Source organism: Carica papaya, chromosome 9, assembly GCF_054855325.1.
Source record: "Carica papaya isolate Zhongbai chromosome 9, ASM5485532v1, whole genome shotgun sequence".
NCBI lineage: Eukaryota > Viridiplantae > Streptophyta > Magnoliopsida > Brassicales > Caricaceae > Carica > Carica papaya.
The window spans coordinates 17462966-17487210 of NC_142317.1; the positions used below are offsets into that span (position 1 = coordinate 17462966).

Genomic DNA, 24245 nt, shown 5'->3' on the forward strand with positions numbered 1-24245 from the left:
TGTATTTCGGCGCCCATATCGGACGGGGTATGGGAACGGCCCTGGAATTGAGTTATTAATGTGAATGGTTCGCGTGTAGCGGGGACCCCCTATGAATCCCCATGAATACTAGTAGGTTGATAAAAGAAGAAAATTATTACCTGATGATTGAAATACAAAAGTATGATATGTGTTATATTATAGAGTGTGGGTGATCTTATGATATTTATGATGTAATTATTTTCATAAATTGTTTTCATAAATCTCACCGAGGTAGGTGGACAGTAAATGGTTTTATTATTAATAAATGAGTTTGTTATAAATTATGCTCCATTGGTCGTTTTTGTTTTCTACCAATCTTTACTTCTGTAACAGTGAGATAATGTGATGTCTTTACTGGGTTAGTGTAGCTCATTCCTTACTTAACTATTTCAGATCAGGAGGACTTGGTTCCCGAGTCCGTTCTGCAGAAAGACGGCGAGTAGAAGCCAAAGAATTTATTAGTTTTCCTTATAGCATTCATTCATAATATTTTCTTTAAGTTAGTTTATTCTTTAATACGTTTAATTCGTTTTGCTTATTGTGTAAGAGATGTTAATCATAATTTATTTTATTTCGCTTCCGCACTTAAAATAAATAAATATATTTCCTTTTAATTTCTGGGGCCATTATATATTTTAAGTTTATATCATATTTAATTTAAGAATCTTTATATGGGTAGAACATTTCAACAATATTGAATTTTTTTTTTCTTTAATTAAAGATAGATAATAAAATCTACATTAATTAGTATTATTTTTTAATTATATAATTTATTATTTTCTTAAAAAAATAATTATAATTAATTACGAGATTTTTTTTTTTTTTATATTTCACTTACCCTACAACTATAAATAGGCTTAAAAATTATATTCAAGAAAATAAAATTCAAAATGACAAAATATAAAGTTCTTTTATCTTTAAAAAGGTGAAGGTTTTTCATCATTTGAAATTTGGTCTAACTTATTAATGTAATTTTGTAATATTTTTATAATTTTTTTAAATTATTTTAGAGCCTATAATTTATTGATAATAAGTTAAATAAAAAAAATTTACTTAGATATTAAAATTTTGATGCTAATTGAACTTATGTGAGTTTTGAATTACGTTGTTGATCATGAGTCCCGTATCCCCTGATGTTAGATTTTGGTTGTGAAGGAGGAGAAAGGGGCAAAGCTGAAAAAGACGTGTGGCGCCATTGGGGAGCAGAAAGCGAGAAGAGAGCGCTTGAGGGAGAATGATTTACGGGAAGAAGGGTTCGTGTAGCGGAAAAACAAAGAGATAAAGTTATTGAGGGATGTTAGGGTTTCCTTGGGGGTCGATTTTTGAGGAAGGCGAGAGAGGGGGAAGAGAGATTTGGGAAAAATATTTCAGATTCAGCGATACCATAGAGAGAGAGGGAGCTTCAACAGGGAAACCGAGAGGAAGAGATTATGGAGTTTACTTGTAAAATCAGTGAGATTAAAATAATATATTTGGTGAAACTTGTAAAATCAGTGAGAGGAGCTTTTTTGGACGGAGGAGGGTGATATTTCAGACTCAGCGAGGCCACAGAGACAGCTTCAACGGGGATACTGAGAGGAAGGGTTTTGGGGTTTACTTGTAAAACCAGTGAGATTAAAAAAAGAGATTTATCGGAAACTCATTTTGAGAAGTATAACAGATTTGTGCTGGATTTAGGGCTTCATTTGGGGGCTTTTGGTTCCTAATCCCAGATAAAACAGAGAGTAAAAGAAGAAACTCGCTGGGTTTGCTTATGAGGGTGATAAAGAGCAGAGCGGAGAACGAGAATTAGCTTTGGGGTTTTTCTTGTAAAATCGTAGGAGATCAGAGGGGGATTGTCGGACTTGATTGAGGTTCACAGTTGGTAACTATTATTCCTCTTTACTTTACTTAGTCAGTGTATACAATATATCATGATGAATGAAAATGAGACTTTGTTGGGATCCAGCTTGAATGACTGTTATTTTCACTCTTTGAAACATGATCAAATGATACATGTCATCTGTTTGTAGAAATACCCATGAAAGGATCTTGCTTTTTAGTTTGTGTAACTTGCCTTCTAATCTATATAAGCTGAAACAATGTCAGTTATATGGTTGTCACTTATTGTGCTGTGTTTAAATTCTTGCATGACTGAATGGTTAGCGCTCTTTGAATAGGCTGGTTGTCTAACAAGCATGACTTAAACTGTTACTGCTTCTTGGATAGGTTGGTATTGCCAACAAGGAGTACAGAGGCTGTAATAGATTGGTTTCATGTCGCAATTGTGGTGTAGTTTGCCATTTTTTTAACTGAACAGAACTACAGTGGTTTTTTTAATGAGTTTTCAAAAGGTGTTATTTCCTCTTCTTGTTTGATCCGTGATGCTTTGATTTTTTTTTTTTTAACCTTTTTGTGCCTTAGAATGTAGTAACATGGGGGAAGGACTGCAATGAGAGCAGGGGCTGCTTGATTTGACTCGTTTTTAAATTTTGAACGAAAGGCTCAAAATTAAGTTAATATGCAAAAATCCTGTTTAAGCATGCAAATCATCTCTGAAGTTGGATTATGCATAATTTCATGATCAGGCACCGGCTTCCTCACTGTTTTATAAACACTTATTGAATGAGAGTTTAAGCATAATTCCACATGGCCAGAACTACACCATATTCGATCTGTTTTCATTTTTAAAATCTGAACTGAATGTTAGCATACTTGGTGACTTAGCCATGATGTTCGCATATAAATGAATGCAGCCTTCTTCCCCATGATATTTTCATTCTATCATGTCTATCTCGGGGATCTGTTTTTGAGTGGTCAGTTGGTACATTTTTTGAAATAAAAAGTGCAACATATGTATTATTTACAAGCACCAAGGGGGTGCTAAACCTATTTACAAAAGAATTTACATTGTAGTTAACACATGAATTAGATCACCAAAATTTTCAACGGAATATAAATGTTGTTTCATTATCAAGACACAAAGAAATTGGAACCATCTCTCTCTAATTCCATCAATACCCACTCTTTCATTCCCTCAAAAAATCTTCTATCCCGCTCATTCCACACAACCCAAAGAATAACCAAAGGAATGAATCCCAAAAACTTTTTCCAACTCGCTATATCCTTCCATGCCCAAATTTCATCCTTGATAGTACCCACCAACACCCAGTTGTACCCCAAGATCCCAAAAGCCATACACCATAAACTATAAGCAATAAGATACCAAAGAAGAATGTGATCACAGGTCTCCACCATATTCTTGCATAGACGACACTAGTTCATTATAGTCTTCCCACATCTCGTAAGCTTGTCTATGGTTAAAATGCTTCCACGAGCTACTTCCCAAGTAAAAAAACCAATTCATGGAGGTGCATTTAGTCTCCATATCGGTCTAAATGGAAAATTTTCTTTGTTAGACTCTCTCTTGATTAGATTTTTGTAAAAACCCCACAGTGAATTGATCCATAGTGCTAAGAGTCCACAAAGGTTGATCTTCATCCTTGTTGCGTGAAATTGAAGATAAAACACTTAGCAATGATTCATATTCGTCGATCTCTTGATCACTAAGATTACGTATCACCTCCACATGTCATTCCCTCCTACCCTCCCCCTCATTGAACACTTCTTTGACGGAACTGTCTTTATCACGTACTATAGTAAAAATCAGTGGGAACCTCACTCTTAAGGTTCCATCATCAATCCAAATGTCAGACCAGAAACATATACTCTCCCCATCACCCACTCTCCATTGAAGGCACTCATGAAATTTCTCCCTCCTAGTGCAAATCCTCTTCCACACCCTTTGTCCCGTACGGTCTCGTCATACTCTGGGATATTTTTTTTTATTTTTTTATTCTTTTCCATAGTCCTGTCCCATATAGTCTCATTGATACCCCGGAATATCTCCCTCTTTCCATGGTACTGAACTTTGCTTCAATAATTCTCTTCTATGAAATGTCTCCTTCCTTCTAAAAATGCCTAACCATTTCTCTTGCAGAGCTTGGTTCATCTCATAGATTGATCTTACTTCTAGCCCTCCCTGATTTAGCGGTTTTTTTAACTTTGTCCCATGCCACCAAATAATATCTTCTCTTCTCTTACAAATCACCCCATGGAAGTCTGTTCTATATTGATTTTAGTTTTTTTGCTACACTCTTCCGTAATAATAGAAGAGACATGTAATAGATAGAAAGATTGATCAATGTGCTTCTGATAAGAGTTAGAAGCTTGCCCTTGGAAAGTACGTGCCGCTTCGACCTTGTAAGTCTTTTTCCAAATCTGGCAACAACATGCTCCAAAGTCCTTACATCTTTAATTTTACACCTAATAGCATACTGAGGTACTTCATTGGGAGATGCACAATTTTGCATCCCAATGTTCTTGTTAGTCTATTAGTATTGTCTCCACTTGTCAATCTAACCGTCGTAGACTTTGTAAGGCTTATGTTAAGACTCGGCACAATTTGAAAGCAACAAGACACATATAAGGTTTAACAATTGTCTCTTATTCGGTTGGCAGAAAATCAAAGTATCACGGGTAAAGAATAAGTGTGTAATCTCCTTTTCCTCTACTTCTTCACCCACCTTAAGTTTGGTCATTATTCCCCCTTAGCTTTAACCAACCATCTTGTTAAGAGCTTTCGTGATAATTATAAACAATAAAGGTGAAAGTAAATCCCCTTGTTTAATAACTCTCGATGCTTTAAAAGAGTTCGATGGACCCTGTTCACCATAGTTGCGAAAAAAGTTGTTATGGTACAAGGTTTGATCCATTGCCTCCACCTACTATTAAAATCCATTCTTGCTAGCATGTAATTGATGAAGTCCCAATCTACATGATTTGCCTTTTCCATATTCAATTTACATAGCTTCCCATCTCTCTTCTTGTATAAGTGTTCATTCACAGGTTCATTGGCAATCAACATTGCAACCATAATTTGTCACCTTTCTACGAATACGTGTTGATTCTCCTCAACCACTTTGTTCAATACTATAACCATTCTCCTTGTAAGGATTTTTGTTATAAGATTATAAACACATCCCACTAAACTGATAGGCTGAAAAACTCCTTAATGTTTACCACTCCCTCCACCTTGGCAATTAGGACGAGAAATGTAGAATTGAGAGATTTCACCAAAATTCCCACTTCATGTAGTTCTTTGAAAAGATCCATATGTCATTTTTTATTACATACCAGAATTTCTACAGGAAGCCCATGTTAAACTCATCTAGCCTAGGAGTTTAACTCTTGTTGATTGCATAAGGCCCTCATAGACTTATTCTTCGGAGAAATCCTGTTCAAGTGACACCCTGCTCATCTCATTTAACATGTTGAAATTAATGCCATCAAGTTTAGGTTTCCATTCAAATCCTTCACAATACAGATTTCTCAAATATTCCTTAACCCTTCCTCTCAACTCCTTGTTGCCCTCCACTTCCCTACCGTAAATCACCATAGAGTCAACATAATTGCACATCCTGTGATGATTAGCCTTGGCATGAAAATTCTTATTGCAATCTCCTTTTTTTATTCGTCTAACTCTTGATTTTTGTCTCTAATCCACTTCCTCTCTCTTCAGTCTGAGGGCTAATTCTATTTTTAACTCGTCCTTTCTGGTAATGTCTTCAGCTGACAAGCTCCCCTTAGTTTCCATACCATCAAAGGCTGCAATATCGTGAAATAAAACTTGTATTCATGCAAGTGTTTTTGTTCTTCCTCTTTACACCACTCTTCAATCTTTTCATTGAAGTTTTTTGTGCTCAACCATATGTCTTCAAATTTGAACAGACACGGTCCCCATTTGATCCCATCAATCTCCAGGCTAATAGGAAAATGATAAAATTACCCTCTGCAACCGCTTCTGGCAAATACCCGCAAAATGAAGATGGCATGACGTTAATACCAAAAATCCATCAAATACTTAGTCATTTGGTTGGATCAAGTCTGTTTTCCTCCTGTTAAGGGTAAGTCAACTAGTTCCAATCTCTCTATAACCTCCTTAAATTCTTTCACACAAGTTGTGAAAAACTGAGACCCAATTCTTTCATGTCTACACAGTACCATATTAAAGTCCCCACCCACAACCTATGGGTAATTCCACCGTTGCTTGCAATCAGCTAACTCTCTCCACAATGCAGCTCTTTCACTCCTGCAATCATCTAAATCTCTCCACAATGCAGCTCCTTCACTCCTTTCTCCTTTATTGTAAGCATTCGTAAAGATGCAGATCTCCCTATTCCTCCTATTCTCAGACAGACAAGAAATGAACACTCGCCCCCGAGTGCAGTGCACACATCTCACTTTGTTATCATCCCAGATATCACAATCCCACCTGCTGATCCCACAACAGGCAAATCTCTCCAATCCACGTTCTTTGCTTTCTAGAGAGTACAAATAACCCTATCTTGCATGTCTTCCATTTTAGTCTCCTGCATACATATGATATCTGGTCTCCATCTACTCGTAAATCCCTTTATCACCTGTCACTTTTTATAGTTATTGAGTCCCTTGATATTCCAGAAAATAATCTTCTCAATCATGACTTAAATAGTAGCTTTTTTGCTTTCTCCTTTCTTTCCCTCTCTCCTAACAATATCATAGTTTATGCTTGACTGTAATCTTTTAAGTTCCCTATACCCCTCCACATCCTGTCTGGTCAGTTGGTACATGAGCTGTTGGTGATATATTGGGACTGTCTTCATGCATGTAAGGCATATAAGTCTAGATTTCTACTAGAGGATACATTTATGTGAATATAGACATCATCAAGTCCTTGAAGAGGTTGTGTCCTTGGTTAACCTATAACAGTAGGATAAAGAGAATTTGAGTGGAAAACTTTAAGAAAATTTATTAGAAACCAAACTTGAAGGTCTTGGATCTCAATTGTCGAACCAATAACTCAATATTTGAATAATAGTCATGAATAATCTACATAACAACTAAGTTAGGGTATGTTATTTGTAGGTATCAGATTACAATCAAAATAGGAAGTCATAAACCTATCTGGGAATTATACAAAGTATGAAGTAACCTAATTAATTAGAATATCCTATGGTAGAAAATAACTAAATGATATCCTAACTAAATGTGAAATAATAACTTCACCATATAAATACTAGTTCCTTTATATCTAAATATCTTAATACATAAGTACTACATTATTTAGATATATTTTATTATGAAAATATTTCCACTTTAGGATCTTCCTACATTGCTTCATTCTACTCCATTTGGTGAAAGTTCAATCTTGAGTTTTGAAATGTCAAAGTAGAAATAATATCAAAATTGGAACTTGTCTTCTTAACAATGGAAGTTTGCAAACCTTTAGATTGTCATCAGAAAATATTAATGCTTCTGAAGTCAAGGATTTTGAAGGCGTAGTGAACCAATTAGGAATGAAGAAATCCAATAAAGAAAGAATAACCAAATTTTTATTACTACTGTTAGGAGGTAAAGAAATTTTTTGAGTAGTGTCTTCAAGTGGAGCCTCGTTAAATCAATGAGAATAATGTCATTTTCAACCTCGCTATTGCTTACAACTAAATTGAGATATTCGTTGTTAGAAAACTCAGCATGATCAATAGAAATAACAACCTCTTCTACAATACTTTACTATCTTAGTTACCTTATTTGTATGCATACTTTCTACATCAGTAGTTAATTCTTGATCATCATTTTGCAGCACTTTGTAAAATTTTGCTCTCTTGATTCACTATTTACTTCTCTTCATGTTCTATTGAAGTCCCTAGTCTTAGATATGCTAGGTTTTAATCAAAGATCCACGATTTTCTCTATACATTTTCATCTTTGTTTCAAATATATCATTCTTACCATTTAAATATGGAATAGCTACTTCTAAATCTTTATGAATAACTTTACTAGTGTTTTCTTTCTCTTGCAAGTGGAGTATTTGTTTTTACTATTTTAGCCTTATGAAATTAATATTGAATTTCCATTTGATGGTAACTATAATATAAACAATATCCTTTTTTCTGAGACAAGTATGAAGTATATATTAACAAGGTACCAAGGAGGTACTGTCCATTTACAAAACATTTACAGTTGTGTTATTATATCCATGATATCCCAAAAATTCTCATCCCCATTGGTGTTATGACCTAACAAAATGGACTCAAAATAATAAAATCACCTATCTCTAATCCTTTGTATCTCAATCTCATTGCCTTCGAAAGCTCTACTATTCATTTCCTTCTAGATCATCCAGGTTTACAAGCTTTCTTTTATTACATATCTCTTCCCAGGCCCAAAGCTCATCTTTTACATTACTTGCCATAACCCAGTTAATTCCCATAAGGCCATAGATTATTTTCCATAATTCATAAGTCATAAGGCACCAAAGAAGGATATGGTTACAAGATTTCACAGCTTTCTTACACAAATAGCACCGATTAACTATAATTTTGCCTCCTTTCATTAACTTGTCAATCGTTAAAATGTATTCTCGCCTTGCATTCCATGCAAAGAAAACAGTTCTTGGAGGCATCTTCATTTTCCAAATATGATGAACGAGGAAATTGAGCCTCCTACCAGTCTCATCTGTCAAAAGGTAATTGTAGTAATACTTGACAGTGAATTCACCATTCTGTTTTAGCTTCCATATGACCTAGTCTACAGTAGCATTGACTTGTTATGTGGATAGTAGCTGCAGCAGTTGATGTGATCCTGGATAGGCCAAAATTGGTCCTGAAGACACAATCCTGTATCAAGGAATCCTGCAGAAATCCATTATCCCGTGGGATAATTACCCACGAGTCTGTAGCCACACAAGAAGAAGGTCACGCACGCAGCAACAGCCGCACACATGTAAGCACAGAGACACTGCGTGCGCAGCGCGTGTGGTGAAAAGGAATTGCCTGCGGGAAGAGAGAATCCCTTTTCCGCAAGGGACTCCTGTGGGTCCCGTCCCAAGCAGAAAACTAGCCCTGACTTTTTAGTCAACTCTACCTTTAAACTCTCTCTTTTAGCCGTATCCTCTTATGACATGGAATTCTTTGCTTTCTCCCATCAATTGTCACGATTTCCTGAAACAGAGTTTGCATCTCCAGTCTATCCATCTCCTCCTTTTCTTTACACTAGATCTTTATTTCAGCTTTCAGTGTTTTAGCGTGTGAGCAATTCTAAAACTTGCCTTGTCCTCCACCATAATGCCTTTCTACGATTCTTCAATCTTTTCGTGAAAACAGCTTACTTTTAGCTATTTGTCGTCAAATCTGAAAGGGCACAGTCCTCACAATATTCCATCCAACTCAAGATAGATAGGAAAGTGATCAAAAATAATTCTCTGTACAGTTTTTTGACAAATGCTTGTCACCTAGAGAGATGCAGATACCAAGAATCTATTAACACTGGTTTACTTCTTTGATTTGACCAAGTTCACTTATCTCATGTGAGCAATAAGTCTACCAGATTTATTCTATCCAAAATCTCATTGAATTCATCTGCACAGCTCCTCGATTAGTGATCCTTGGACCTCTCATTACTGTTTAGGACCATGTTAAAGTCCCCTCATACTATCCATGGGTGCTCCCATTTCTGTCCGCACTCTTCAGAATCATTCCATAATAAGCTTCTCTCCCTTCTCCTTTATTATATACACTCATGAGTATCCTTTTTTCCCTACTCCTTCAGTCTTCAAAGAGATAAAAAATAAAGCATTCCCCCTTTATATACTCCATACAGTTGATAATGTCCTTCTTCCACATAACCATGACTCCACTAAACGCACCTCTAGTTGGCAAATCCTTTCAATCCACTTTTGTGAGTTTCCATAGCCTTAAGATGACCTTCTCTTGAACATCTCTATCTTGGATTCTTGCAAATAAATGGTGTCAGGTTTCCATCTGTTCATGCATCCTTTAATTACTTGCTGTTTCTTATAGTCATCCACCCCCCTGACATTTCATGAAATTATCTTGTTAAACATGAACTAATTTTTAATCATCTAACCCCCGTATTCCTCCTTAATGCTGGTGTATAGTCTTTTTAATTCTCTAGAATTCTTGACACCAAGCTTTTGCTTTCCTTTCATTTAATGTTTATCATTCCCCATATTCTCCTGTTGCCTCTTTTCAATTTCCGCAAATAAATCTATCATCTTCTCCTCAAAACTGTTAAAGGATACTCCGAGTAAGCAACTAATCTTTTGAACATTCTGTAGCACTCATTAGGAATTTCACTTTCACCTTCATCCTTCCTACCTTCACCTTGCTCCTCCTCTATTTGTTTTGCCTCCATTGCCTCATCTCTAATTCTTCACATTCCATCTCCTCCCCTCCTTTGGTGTCTGCAACTGGGACCACTGGCAGGCACTCAGCCTTCAATGTCTCCCGATCGACAACCCTTATTTTCACCTGGCACTTCGTCCGATAGATCTCCCGAATCGTATTGATCTCCACCCCTCATGGATTTGGCAGTTTCTCCTCCCTCCATCTGCCTTCTCGTTGCCCTTTGTGGCCATCGACAACATTTGCTCCATCTTTTGGCTTCCAGCATTGACCCCATCTGTCTTCCGCTTCAAGTTCATCTGTTCTTTCCAGGTCAACCGGATCCATCCGGTTGTGAACCTCTGCACCCATCTCAAAGCTTAGCTCAACCTTTTGTCCCGACTAATAAAACCTGTTTGGAACCTGTTTCTTAATCCATCAGCTCACTTCATCCCCTTATGCCTGTCGTAATTTCTATCCGCATTTTTCTTATGGCCAGAACGCCTCTGTCCTTCGTCGTTTAGCTTCCCCTTATTTTGAAAATCGAAATTCAAGTTTGAATTGTTTGAATTTGAGCCCACTCGACCTGTTACTCCTTTGGGTTCTTTCTCCTTCGCTTGACTGGGCCTCTCTTCACCCTGCTGTACAATCTCCGCATAAGTCCCTCTGCTAGACTCCTCTAGTCTTACTGTGAATTTTGCATGGCATTGTGGACAACAGAGGTCACTTAAATCTCCCTCCTATTATAGCTTGTGCTGCAAAACATCCCTCTTATTGTTTGAAAAATCTCTACCTCTGCGTGACAGTGTGCAATGTTTCTGACAACCTCTGCAACCATTGCTAACAGTCTCCACCAGCCTCCTGCTTCTTTTCCTTTGAGGGCGAAAATGCATTTGACCTCCTCCCCCTTCTTTTCTGTGAGCACGAGGAACTTACCTCCTCTGTTTCTCCCTAAGGCCACCAATAACTCATGGCTCTTTCTTTTTTTGTTGCATCCCCAGAAATGCTCGCCGTTCACCCAGAAAAATTCCTTCAAAACCTCCATCAGCCAGTTGACTCCCTCCTCCCAAAAAGCAATTGAAACACTAAACCTCTTTCTGTTAATTGCTTAGTCACAGTCCCTCCACCTTCCTAGCCTCACTTACAATGACTCAAATTTGATTAAATCAAATTGGTTTTAAGCCAGTCAACAAAAGGCTTCAAAGTCCTTGATCTACAGGTTGACCTTATGATGATGGTCCTTGGTGGGTAGCTCAATTGGAAACCTTGGTTTTTGGATCTAGTGTTAGTGTCACTTGTTGCAGTCAGGAGGGGTGGTTTCTGGCAAAGCAGCGGCTCCAACAATTTAAGCGGAGAGTGTTGTGGTTTCCGGTAATGGTGACAACTGAAACTTGGTGGAAGACTTGGGTGGAGCCCTCTAAAGTTAGCAGAATGAATAATCAACCTTTTGGCAGTGGTCATAGATCACGTTGCACTGTGGTGTTCTCTCTCTCTTATTTATTTTTGACATTTGGCAGCTGATTTAGGATTTAGGACTTTCTATTGCAATAGGTTGTGCTTTGGGAGATTGGGATACATAAATTCAAGCAACTTGATGAATCAAATTTAAGCTATGACGAACTGATGTCGGATAAAAAGAGTTTGAGCAAAAACTTTTGCGAAAATTTTTTAAGAACTAAAATTGGAGATCTGGGATCTTATAATCAAATCAAGAACTCAATATTTCAATAATAGTTATAAATAGTCTACCTAATAATTAAGCTAGGGTATACTATTTATATGTATCAAATTATAATCAAACATGAATTTTTGAGTTTGTTTTAGGAATTCTACAAAATAGGAAAATAAGTTAATCGATTAGAATAATCTGTAATAGAAAATAACTAAAGAAGATCCTAACCAAATAGGAAATTATAAACTTTACCATGTAGGTACTAGTTCTTAAATAAGATAAATATCTAAATAATTGAAGCAGATACAATTATAAGTATATTTTATTATAGAAATATGTCCACTTTAGGATATTTTTGTTCTGAATCAATAACCATCCTGTGACTAAATTTTTGTGGGCTGCCTAAGTGAAAAACACATGTTCAAGTATAGCGCATGAAATAATCAGTGAAGTCTGTTAGATGACTAGCTGATGAAAGAAGATTTTCAAAATAATATGGTCTGTTCTTGGTTTAGTTTTACATAGTAGGGATGAGAACTGAAGTTTGGTGTTGTTGAGAATGCATAATTAATTTGTATTTAAAAAAAAATGCATATTCAATTTAAAGTTATAGGATATTTTGAATATTTCAAGAAAGTTGACTTTGTTTAGGAACTGCTGCCACCTTCACATGCTTGCACTTAGTTAGAACACAAGTAAATGGGTGTAAAATGAGGACCTAGTTAATTAGCATACACTATGAGGCATTTTTTTTTAGATAAAAGGAATTAGTATTAGTATACTGCACCAAGGGGGTGCCACCCATATAAAAAATATTTTTATCTCAGTTAGAACATCAAAATCTTCCCAAAATAATCCCGCCCGTAAATATCATAACCCAACGAAAGAGCCCCAAGAACGTTAATCCACCTGTCTTTAATATTGGTCATATCTCTCACATGCTCCTCAAACGCTCTATGTTTCTCTCTTTCCAAATTACTCAGCAAATAGTAAGAGAAATAAAGTTTACAATTTTTAATTTTTTACAGATCCCACCTCACTCTCACAGTTCAGCTCTAACATTATCTGCTATCACCCAGTTGATACCCAGAAGACTATACACCATAGACCATATATTATAAGTTAAAATTGCAGCAAGTTTGTCCCCATCACTCCTATCCTCGAGTTTCACCAGTTCTGATTTATTCAACTTAATGTTCAATCTAGAAACAGCCTGAAAATACAAGATGACACATCTAAGGTTCAAAATCATCCTTTCATCAGGTTGACAGAAAATCAGAGTGTCATCAGCAAAAAATAAGTGCGATATCTCTTGCTGCGTATCACATTTTCCCACCATCATCCCCTTCAACAACCCCATTTCTCTAGCTTTCTCTAATAGTCCATTCAATACCTCCATACAATGATGAACAATAGAGGAGATAATGGGTCACCATGCCTTAAACCCCTAGATGCAGTGAAAAAAGAAGAATGCCCACCATTAACTATCACCGCAAACAAAGTAATAGCAATGCACGCCTTCATCCATCCCCTCCATTTACTTCCAAAACCTAGCCTGCCCAACATATAATCAACAAAATCCTAGTTGACATGGTCGTATGCCTTCTCTATGTCCAACTTTCAAAGAATCCTATTTTTGTTAGTCCCCACCATCTCATCCACCATTTCACTAGCCACCATGACAACATCAAATATTTGTCTTCCCCACAAAAGTATGCTGACTCTCACCAATCATCTCTCATAAAACCAAAGACAATCTTCTGGCGAGCACTTTAGATATAAGGTTGTAGATGTATCCCACAAGACTGATAGGCCTAAAGCCTTTGATGTTTTTTGCTCCTTCCACCTTCTCAATTAACACAAGAAAAGTTGTATTCAAAGACTTCACAAACTTATCTTAGTCATAAAGATCCTTGAAGACCTTCATTAAATCACTTTTAATAATTCGTCAGAAGTCTTGCAAGAATCTCATATTGAAACCTTTTGGCCCCGACACTTTATCACCATGACAACTTCTAAGGCTGTTCAAGTTCTCCTCAAAAATTTCTTTCTCAAGATTGTCTCTGCTCACCAAGCTGAGATTTCTGAATTGCAAGCCATCAAACTTTGGTGTCCTTTCAAACTCTTCCTTATATAATCCCTGGAAAAACTCTTGGCATTTCTCCCTCATTCTATCATTGCCCGAAATAGTAATGTTCTCAACCAACAGTTCATCCACATAATTACATTTACTTCTACAGCTGCTAAGTTGTGAAAGTACCTAGTATTTCTGTCCCCCTCCTGCAACCATTTCTCTATCACCTTATGTCTCCAAGAAATTTCCTCCCTACACAACATATTTGCCAGCTCTAACCTCACCATCTACCTCCTTTCCCCTTCCTCTCTTGAGATTCCCCATTCCCCTCCATGTTGTCTAACCTCTCTAATTCTTCCAAGAGCTTATTAGTACCCTCTTCCTCCTTTTCCTTCTTCTCGTTCGCCCAGTTTTTTATGGTAGCTTTCAACATGATAAGTTTTTTAGCCACTCCATAACTCGCTTTCCCCCTCACCTCCATCTCCCTCCTAACTCTCTCCATTATACTCCTGAAACCTTCATCTTTAGTCATTTTTTGTCCAATTGAATGGAATTGGAACCCATTGAATGCCATCAGACATGAAACAGATAGGGAAATAGTATGAGATTGGCCTCTGTAACACCTTCTGGCAAATATTTGAAAATGCAAGAAAACAATTGCTAAAAATAAAAAACCGGTCTATCCTTGAATAGGCTGGAGGATTGCTCTGATTAGTCCATGTTCATTCCCCCCTTCACCCCCCAATTAAAGTAAGTCCATCAGCCCCACATGATCAAGTGTCCTCCTAAATTCCTACATGCAACTACTAAGAAGTGCTCACAGATCTCTCCGTACACCTCAAAAACCATATTGAAGTCTTCCCCAAGAATCCATTTACCCTTCCCTACCCTACCCTTCCCTAATCACCTCTCTGCAGGTAATACCGTCCGCTCTCCAAATCACCACAATACAAACCTCAACCCCTTTCACTGGAAGACAATGGCATTCAATCTCTCTCATTTTCCACAAACTTTTGACCTCCCTCCCCCCCAACACCTCCATTTTGGTTTCCTGAAGGCAACACACATTTGGATTCCATCTGTTCATGCAGCCCATAGTCACCTATCTTTTCTTTCTATCATCAATCCCCCTCACATTCCATAAAATAATTTTTCCTATCATTTCCTATTTTCCTCACAAACATCCCTACTCCTGCTGCACTTCCTCTTATCATCATATTTGATTGAGGACTGCAATTTCTTCGGCGCCCTAGATCCCCCCTCCCCTGTTCTCATCTTCTCTCTTCTAATCACAATCTCACCCTTTCTGCTTTGCCATTCTTCTCTTCTCAATTTCAGCACAAATCTCCATTATTTCAACCCTTTCAAATGAAACCCCCACCATTTTACTAATTCTCTGGATATTTTGCATCATTCAAAGAGAGTTGTTCATCTAACTGTCACCACACAATTCCTCCTCCCCCACACTTCCAGCATTCTGTCGACTCTCTTTCCCGAACACCCCATCTTCATTTTTTTCTTCAACCACCACGAAAGCCAATGCATCTACATTTCCGGTCTCTGCCTCATTGTCTAGGCCCTCTCTGTCCATCCCCATCACTGACTTTTCACCTTCCCGCTTGGCCTCAGACAAAAAAAACAACAGGGGATGCGTCTTACATCCCTCACGAAAGCCAATGCATCTACATTTCCGGCCTCTGCCTCATTGTCTAGGCCCTCTCTGTCCATCCCCATCACTGACTTTTCACCTTCCCGCTTGGCCTCAGACATAAAAAACAACAGGGGATGCGTCTTACATCCCTCACTAACACCGTCTCAGCACTCTCTGTACACTACAAGGCATGCGTCTCACATCTTCATGTTTTCTATTATTTTGACCAAAACTTTTCTTTTGAGACCAATGCATTTTGGTGATAAGTCCTGCCTCCAGTACGGTGATAGCTTTTAATTGTCAGATGAAAAGTTGTTTACATAGAGCCACATGTGATCTTTGTGTGTGGTTAGTTTTGTTTCATTAATTTCACCCTTAATTTATAAAAGACTACCATATTAAACCTTTAACTTTATCAAAACTACATTACTGATACTCAAGGCTGTAATACTCGTGATAGGCAACATTGTGATGATTAGCAATGTGTCAGGGTGAATGACATACTCCAGATTTGGCCATATAACGATATGATGTGATCAGTTAAGAACAAGGGATGTTTTTCTTCTTTTTTTGGCTCAGAATTTGAAGGATTCTTGCATTTGTACCTTTTTTCTTCTTTCTCTAATAGTGCTTCTTTTTTCATAAAAAAAATCCACCAATGAGTAGTTTGATCCTTTTTATAAGGATGATAAGTACTGAAGAAATTCTTGCACATGAATAGTTAGAAAATTATTATTTAGTTATGCTTACACAATGTTTAGTCTTTAATATTTTTGTTTTCTCTTGTATTCAGTTAATTATTTATTCTTTTCAGAGGGGATTACTTTCTTCAGAACTGACTGATGTCCTTCTGTTTTAGTTTCTGTAATCTTGATTGGCTATTCACATATTCTGTTTATGGCTTCTCTGTATTTTTTTCTTTACTATCATTATTTATTGTTCTCTGTTTTGCCTTCTGTTACAGGTGGAAGATGAATTGTATGAAAAATGTGAGTTTGACTACTGATGACGAACTTGGTCGGGTGGACCTGAAACGTGTGAAATTAGAGCAAGGTCTTGTTGGTAGCAGAATTCAAAAAGAACACCAAAGAAGCCAATTAGCTGACCATCAAAAGTCCAGAGTTGGAGTAAGAGCGCAAGATTCAGAAGATAATCGGAGTTCAAATGCTTTGAGTACCTCTCAAAGTAGCACCAGTGTATTAGAGCAAGTGCAGTCACCAGTGGATGATACTGGTGTTTCTTCATCGTCAATATGTCCAGCTCCGCTTTGTCGACAATTCTGGAAAGCAGGGGACTACAGCGATGGGCTGAGCACTAGTGTTTCCTTTCAAAGTATGAAAGTATTGATCATATTCTCTTATTATCCATCTAGTTGTCCAGGAAAAGAGAAAGAGAGATTTCTTAAGGGTTTTTCATTACTATTTCTTCATTCACGGGAGCAGGGAGGACCATGGCTCTCCTGGCTCGAAAAGCTTCCATAGCTATTCCTGCTTCCCCTCCACAATTTAACCATAAGCCATTTCCCCTTCGAAAGAGAATGTACTGGCTCCATCAATGGATTCAATATCCAGTCCACCTGGGAAGCACAAAACAGATCATGCTCTAACGATGAAGAGCTCCAAGTGTTAGGCACTGCCATTTTTAACTTAATGAGCCCCCCCCCTCCCCCGGTTCCTAAAGCTTCCATCAGCTTTTCTGCTTCCCCTGCTTCACAATTTAATCTTAAGCCATTGGCTTCCTTCAGAAAAAATGCTGAATGTATCAATATATTTACAGTCAGTTTTTCTTGCTCCATGTTTATGCTTGACATTTTGAACCCCATGAGCAGGCAGTTTTTCTTGCTCGGTCTTCTTATGATAAACAGCCACACGCCATTCAGATAAATCTCTTTATCCAAGATTGTGGATGATTGATAATTATTGATGCCATTCTTTTTTTTTTTGGGTGGTTGACAGATGGAAAGAATTATCTTCATGTACACCCTATGTTCCTTCATTCAAATGCTACTTCACATAAATGGGCCTTTGGTGGTATGTCTTGTTAATCTTCTTCTTTTGTTCCAGTTTTCATTCCTTGAGGTCAATTATCCTATTAGTTATGATTTTTTTTACGTAAATTTAGAATGTCTAACATTTGTTGCTCCTTACAGCTATAGCGGAGCTGCTTGACAATGCTGTTGATGAGGTGATTTCAGCTTGAACTGTTCATGTTTTTTTTTTCTTTATTACTTAAAAACCTAATTCTTGGTTAATGCTGGACCATGACTAAGCTGCAGCTTAGTTTCCAAATGAGCTGAATGATTGTAAAGAAATTTCAAAATTTGAAAACATAGTCTAAAGGCTATGAGAATCAAGCATTTTTAGCTTTTGCAATTGGCTACCCTCTAGAGTGCTAGAAGCTTATAAAATTATAGGCTTCTCTTCAATCTTTGTTGCCTGAGAATAATTTGATCACCTAAATTTAGCTGTTTTCTTGTTCCATGACACATTTCATTTTAAAGCAAATATTGCAGCATGCAAATGATAAATTTATTATTCGGTGCAATCATCTCACCCTGCTTGATTTTTTTCATTGCCACACTTTCAAGGATCTGCATCTTAAATGTCAGTGAGATGATGTTAAAATGTTTCCAGCTTTTACTTAAAAAAATGTTTCCAGCTTTGGTTTTAAGCTACCGTATTTTGACTTATACATTTTTTCTTCTTCATACCTACCTTTCCTGTTGTATAGATCCAAAATGGTGCCACTTTTGTCGTTGTAGATAAAATCTCAAATCCAAGGGATGGAACTCCAGCATTGCTGATTCAAGGTAACTTCTTTTTGATCATGAGATGAAGACTTCTTTTTAATGTTGTCGGAGTCCTTTGCTGCAAAATTTCAAATCCAAAATGGAGGAATGTTATTTAACTCCCAAGAATCAAAATCTGTCCATGCTAGATGACGGTGGTGGAATGGACCCTGAAGCAGTGCAGCATTGCATGAGTTTTGGATTTTCAGATAAAAGATCAGAATCAGCAATTGGACAATGTAGATCTCTTGTTTGTTTTTTCTGGAAATCTTTTTTGCTCATATCTTTCCATATTAATTAACTTAGTTGTGGTCTTCTAGATGGAAATGGCTTCAAGACTAGTTCTATGAGACTTGGGGCAGATGTTGTTGTCTTCAGCCGCCACTTGGATAACAGGTCTGAATTGGATGGCTAAATCCTGCAGTACCTTGTATCTTCAACTTTATCTATGCTAATTGCATGTGTCTATGTGTTAAGTTTAGAAATTGGTTTCTTACTATTTAGTATTTACAAGCTTTTATTCTATCCGGAAAGAACGAAAGGAAACAAGTTTTTGACCATGGGTAAACTTTTAACCTACTCCATAAGAAATCTGCAGGAACTTCATTGCATTATCTTATAACATGTTAAATGAAATATCAGTCATTGGCAAGGGATAAGTCATCTAAGTCTGCCCTAACATCATTAGCACCAAAACATCTAGGTTTAGTTGTACACTTTAAACTTTTTTATAATTGTATTTGTGTTGCTTGCTCGTGTTTTCTTTTTAATCATCAATTTTTTTTCTTTTCTTGTATATTGTCTTTTTTTTTTTCTTTTGCAATATGAATGATTCAAAATAACATATGGAAGATATCATTTTCACCCATTTCTGTTGCTATCAAACTTCTGATATCCTCATTAGTTTATACTATGAATAGGATATTGAAACAAAGCATTGGTCTCCTGTCTTATACATTCTTGATGCGAACAGGGCACAACAGGATAGTAGTACCTATGGTGGGTTTCTCTCTCTCTCTCACACTTTATCTCTCATGTTGTTGTGCTCCTTATATAAGTCCAACCACAAGGTTTTGTGTTCATTGCAGGTGGGATATGAGTATAACACCTCAACTGGCAAATTGGAAATATTGCATGGTAAGGACCATTTTATGTCTAATATTTCCATTTTGTTGCAGTGGTCTCCATATTCAACAGAAGCAGAGCTTTTGAAGCAGGTAAACTGATATATTTCTTGGTCATATTCTTTTTCCCCTCTGGCATGCTAGTGGTCTTCATGATGGTAAACCATAGGCCAATAAGATTGATTGTTAGAAGCTTTTATTTTAACCGTTATATTTCTTTTTTTACAGACTCCATTTTGATTACTTTAGACTTCTATATAATGTTAGATCCCAGTGTCCTGATCTAGTTATTGGTTCTCTAAACTGGAATCAGAAAATAAAGGACCAGAAAGTTTCTAGTTTTTCTGATCTTGTCTGAAGAGCTTGGGTGCGTTGGAGAGAGCCCAAAGATCTCCAAGAGTTCAAATTATTCAAGTAACTTCGTGTCCAGATTTTATTCTCAAGCCAGATGGCCTTTTTATGCTCTTCAACATAGGAACAATAACCACTGTCTTGATCATAACTATGACCATGAGAGTAACAGATCCAAATTACAAATTCAAACCTCAAACTGTGCTGCAGTAACCATACTAAAACTGCCCATGCACACTGGCACTGAAAATAAAATTAGCAAAACATAATCCTTGGTCTTGAATGGATTTTGTGCCTAATTAGGAACATTTGTATATAGAATTTGGTAATTGAACTACAAATGTTATCTACCAGGAATCCATTTTTGTTTGAGGACCATCACTTACGCTTTGTTTGCATAGGTAATTAATGTATTGGTATGGTACTGCCATGGTTTTGTCTTGTTTGTATTCACTTCCAAACAAATGGTATTGTTTATTGAGTGGTCTTTCATGATACTTAAAACTCTCATTTTGGCAAATTCTACAAACCATCAAATCGGTGATTTTTTATGGTAATATATTTTTTTTCCATTTATACCCTCATCATATTTTATTAATTCCATTTATACCCTCTACTTTTTCTTCTTATTTCATCTCTTTTTCTTCTTCTTATTCTTCTTTTTTCCTTTCTATTCGACCGTCTCTTCTCTCTCTCCTTGCGACCTCTCTTTCATTTCCTCTTCCATCGCATCTCCTTCCATTTCTTCTGTCCCCTTCACGTGGTTGCTGTGTCATGCAGCACCGTGCGACTCTCCGCTTTCGGCCGTCAATGCCACTTGGCCTCCCTCTCTCTTCGTCTCACAGTTGCGTCTCTCTCTTCTCACTCTCTCCTCTCTTTCCTTTTTCTGTTACATATATATATATATATACATATACATATATATGTATAAAAGAAAGAAAAAAAAACTGTAGTTTTAAAGTACATATATATACATTGTAGTTATAAAAATTGTAGTTTTAAGAATTGTAGTTATAATTAATTATATATATACATATATATATATATATATATTTGTGTGTATATATATAATTAAATAAAGAAAAATAAAAGAAAGAAAAGAGAAATAAAGAAAGAAAAAAGTTGTGGTTTTAAAGTAATTTTTTATATTTATTATCAAAAAATTAAATTTTTATTTCTCATAATAATTTTTTTTTTGTTATTTTAATAAAAAAATTTATTAAAAATTATAGTTTGAATAATTTTGTAAGTTAAATGATTGAATTACAAGTTAAATGGATTTTTTTTTTTCTTTTTTTCTATTTAATATTACATAACATAAACAGATTGATAATTTGACTGAACATTCAATCATACCATCTTATCAATTCAATCAAAAACAATCGGCATTATCATATATTAATACACAATCTTCTCAAACATGCTATATAATTTTGTCATTACCATATTATACCATTACCATACAATACCATACATTAATGAATCACCATAAAATTCATTCAAATAAAGCATTAAAGTTTCCGTGTTAAGGATCAGTTTGTTTAGGCTTCTGGTTAGGAGCGTAATTACTTCAGGGTAGTAGTCGACCAAGCAAGCAACTTAAGGGAACAACATATTTTTTAAAATCTCGAGAACCCAAAACTGTGACTGTCATCATCATTGAGGCATTGGCCACTACCACTAACACAACTATAGGAAGCCAACCACCAATCTAATTGGATTTGCCATTGACTACATGGTCAGAGCAGCAAGCTAGGTTGCTTGTCAACTTAACTTACCAGCCAAACAAGCAGGCAACTCACGTGAAGGTATTTTTTAGAATCCCAAGAAACTGAAGCCATGACTACTATCATAATTTAACCACTGTCCACCACCATTGGCACAACTATAAAAAGCCAGCCACCAACCTGATTGGAATTTAGACTGGCCAGATGGTCAGAACGGCCAGCCAAATTGTCCAAATTGGCTTACCAGATTTGCTAGTAGTGCACCAATGTGGATTTTCTTCCCTATATTGTGGCTACCTTGTGTCTGAACTAGTGCTCCCTGGTTGTATGACCAGGTTCTTGCTCCAACTTGCATGATCAGAAAGCCTGGTTGCTGGCTGTATTTTTGTTGTCTGTTTTGGTTTATCATCATCTTAGATTATAAGGTACTGTCTTTATATTCCACATTATAAATTATTACCATTAAAAATATAAACAAGTTATTTATTTGTTCGTGTATTCATGTTGTAATTTTAAACTTGATAAGTTCTCTATGCTAACATTAAAAGCACTTCTAACCAAAGTGTTTCAGAAAAAAAACAGCACTTCTAACCAAAGATTTTACTGCTTCAACCAGAAGCTCTTTTATAGTAATAGGCTTCTACAACCATTGTGAATGATAAAAATTGCTAACAATTGACATTGTAAATAATAAAAGTTGTGAACAATAAAAGTTGCATGAGTTCAGTAAAAACAAGTGGTCCTTTATTCAGCAGTCCTCATCTTTGTAAGACATAGGAAGGTGGTCTCACATGATTTATATTTTTTTTGTCCTTGAAATAAATAGTATAATGTGGTACATAAATATGGACACTAACGAAGTGCCAACCCATGTATAAAAGAATTTATAAATCTATCAACTTATCAATTAGGTCCCCTAAATTCTCCGTCGACTATGGAGAATTACCCAATATCAAAAAATTAAGAATTTAGAATCTTCTGTTCTTAAGAACATCAAACCCATTCACATCATTCACCCCATCATAAGTCTTTTTCTTCCGCTCTTTTCGCACTGCCCAAAAGATTGTGAACAGTATCAAATCTGCATGTTTACTCTTGCTCTTGATGCCCCTCCATGCCCAAATCTCATCTCTCACCGATTCTACCATCACCCAACTGATGTCTAACAGCCTATAAACCATAGTCCACAACTTGTATACCATTGGACACCATAATAGTACATGGTTATAAGTCTCCTCAGCCCTCTTACATTCACTAAAAATTTTCCCTTCTCCTCAACTTGTCTATTGTTAAGATACATTCTCTGTTAGCCTGCCACGCAAAAAATAATACTCGTGGAGGAACTCTTAGCTCCCAAATTTGTCTGTACAGAATTCTAACACCATTACCATCACACGTCAACAACTGCTTGTTGAAAGATTTGACCGTGAATTATCCATTCTTAGTAAGGCTCCACTGAGGACTATTGTTATTACTATTCAACATTATTAAAGAAAAGGTGCTTAACATGTCCACCTAATTGCCTATTCCCCAATTATTTAGGTTTCTCGAAACCAAAACTTGCCGCTCCTTTTCCTCCCCTTCAAATTCCGTGTAAAAAGTCGCAGATCTTTACCCATTTTTGTTGAGTTATGGCAAAGATCTGAGCATATTGATCCTTGAGGGTGACTACTTCCATTTATTGATCTTCTCAAAATTTGACTCTATTCCAATCTTCCATCTAGTTCACGCTTCGAACTTTTTCCGTCTTGTCCTTATCTTTTTCCACAAATTTTTACCATAAGATCTTGATGCCATTCTTAGGGACCACCCAGTCTCTCCAATCAGTTTGTCCATGATCTTGACCATTCCTCACTAGGATCTTAGCAATCAACTCGTAAATGCACCTAACAAGACTTATAGGCTTGGAGTTCTTAATATTGTGTGCTTCTCCAATTTTAGCATTAAGTACTAGAACGGAAGAATTAAGAGACTTTATAAAAGACCCAGCTTCATGTAATTCTTGAAATACCTCTGTGATATTCGTCTTCATCAAGTGTCAAAACTGCTATAGGAATCTTATGTTAAAGCCACCCGAACTTGGTGCCTTGTTTCTTTTGCATGCTGTTAACCCCTTAAGAATTTGTTCTTTAGAAAAGCCTCTTTTCAATCCAAGTTTGCTAGACTCATCTAGGACCCTAAAAATTGGTGCCATCCAATTTTGGTCTTCAGTCATACTCTTCCTCATCGAGCTTGGAAAAATAGTCACTAGTCTCTCTCCTTAACTGTTCATTGCTTTCTACCACACTACTACCGATCACCAAAGACTCCACATAGTTGTTTCTCCTGTGATGATTGGCCAAACAATGAAAGAACTTGGTATTTTGATCCCCCTTCCACATCCAACGGGCTTTAGACTTTTGTCTCCCAGACATCTCCTCCATCTAGATTCTGGTCGTTACCTCAATCTTTAAGGATTCTCTCTGAGCAGTATTAGTAGTAGTTGAGACCCCTTCTCCTTCTCTTCTATCAATCTCCTCAATGCCTCAAGTAATAGCTTCGTCTCCATTTCATGTATGATCCCCTCCTTCCTACACCATTTCTTGATTTTAGATTTAATGAAGTTTAGCCTTTGCGCTACACTGAACTTGCC

The 24245-nt window shown here is 36.6% G+C and overlaps 1 protein-coding gene across 2 annotated transcripts in view; it reads left to right on the forward strand.

Annotated features, from left to right (window-relative positions):
* Window positions 1-1105: 1105 nt before the first annotated feature.
* DMS11 (Histidine kinase-, DNA gyrase B-, and HSP90-like ATPase family protein) overlaps window positions 1106-24245 on the forward strand; it is a 43015-nt gene continuing 19875 nt past the window's right edge. The window contains exons 1-9 of one of the 2 annotated variants that reach the window (XM_088211091.1): window positions 1106-1874; window positions 16588-16955; window positions 17579-17653; window positions 17773-17807; window positions 18354-18432; window positions 18561-18650; window positions 18732-18807; window positions 19332-19410; window positions 19500-19628. In XM_088211091.1, coding sequence (XP_088067217.1) covers window positions 16595-16955; window positions 17579-17653; window positions 17773-17807; window positions 18354-18432; window positions 18561-18650; window positions 18732-18807; window positions 19332-19410; window positions 19500-19628 — 924 coding nt within the window. In that variant the 5' untranslated portion in view covers window positions 1106-1874; window positions 16588-16594. Of the gene's footprint in view, window positions 1886-16587; window positions 16956-17578; window positions 17654-17772; window positions 17808-18353; window positions 18433-18560; window positions 18651-18731; window positions 18808-19331; window positions 19411-19499; window positions 19629-24245 lie in introns of both variants that reach the window. The other variant, XM_088211090.1, reaches the window with a different exon arrangement.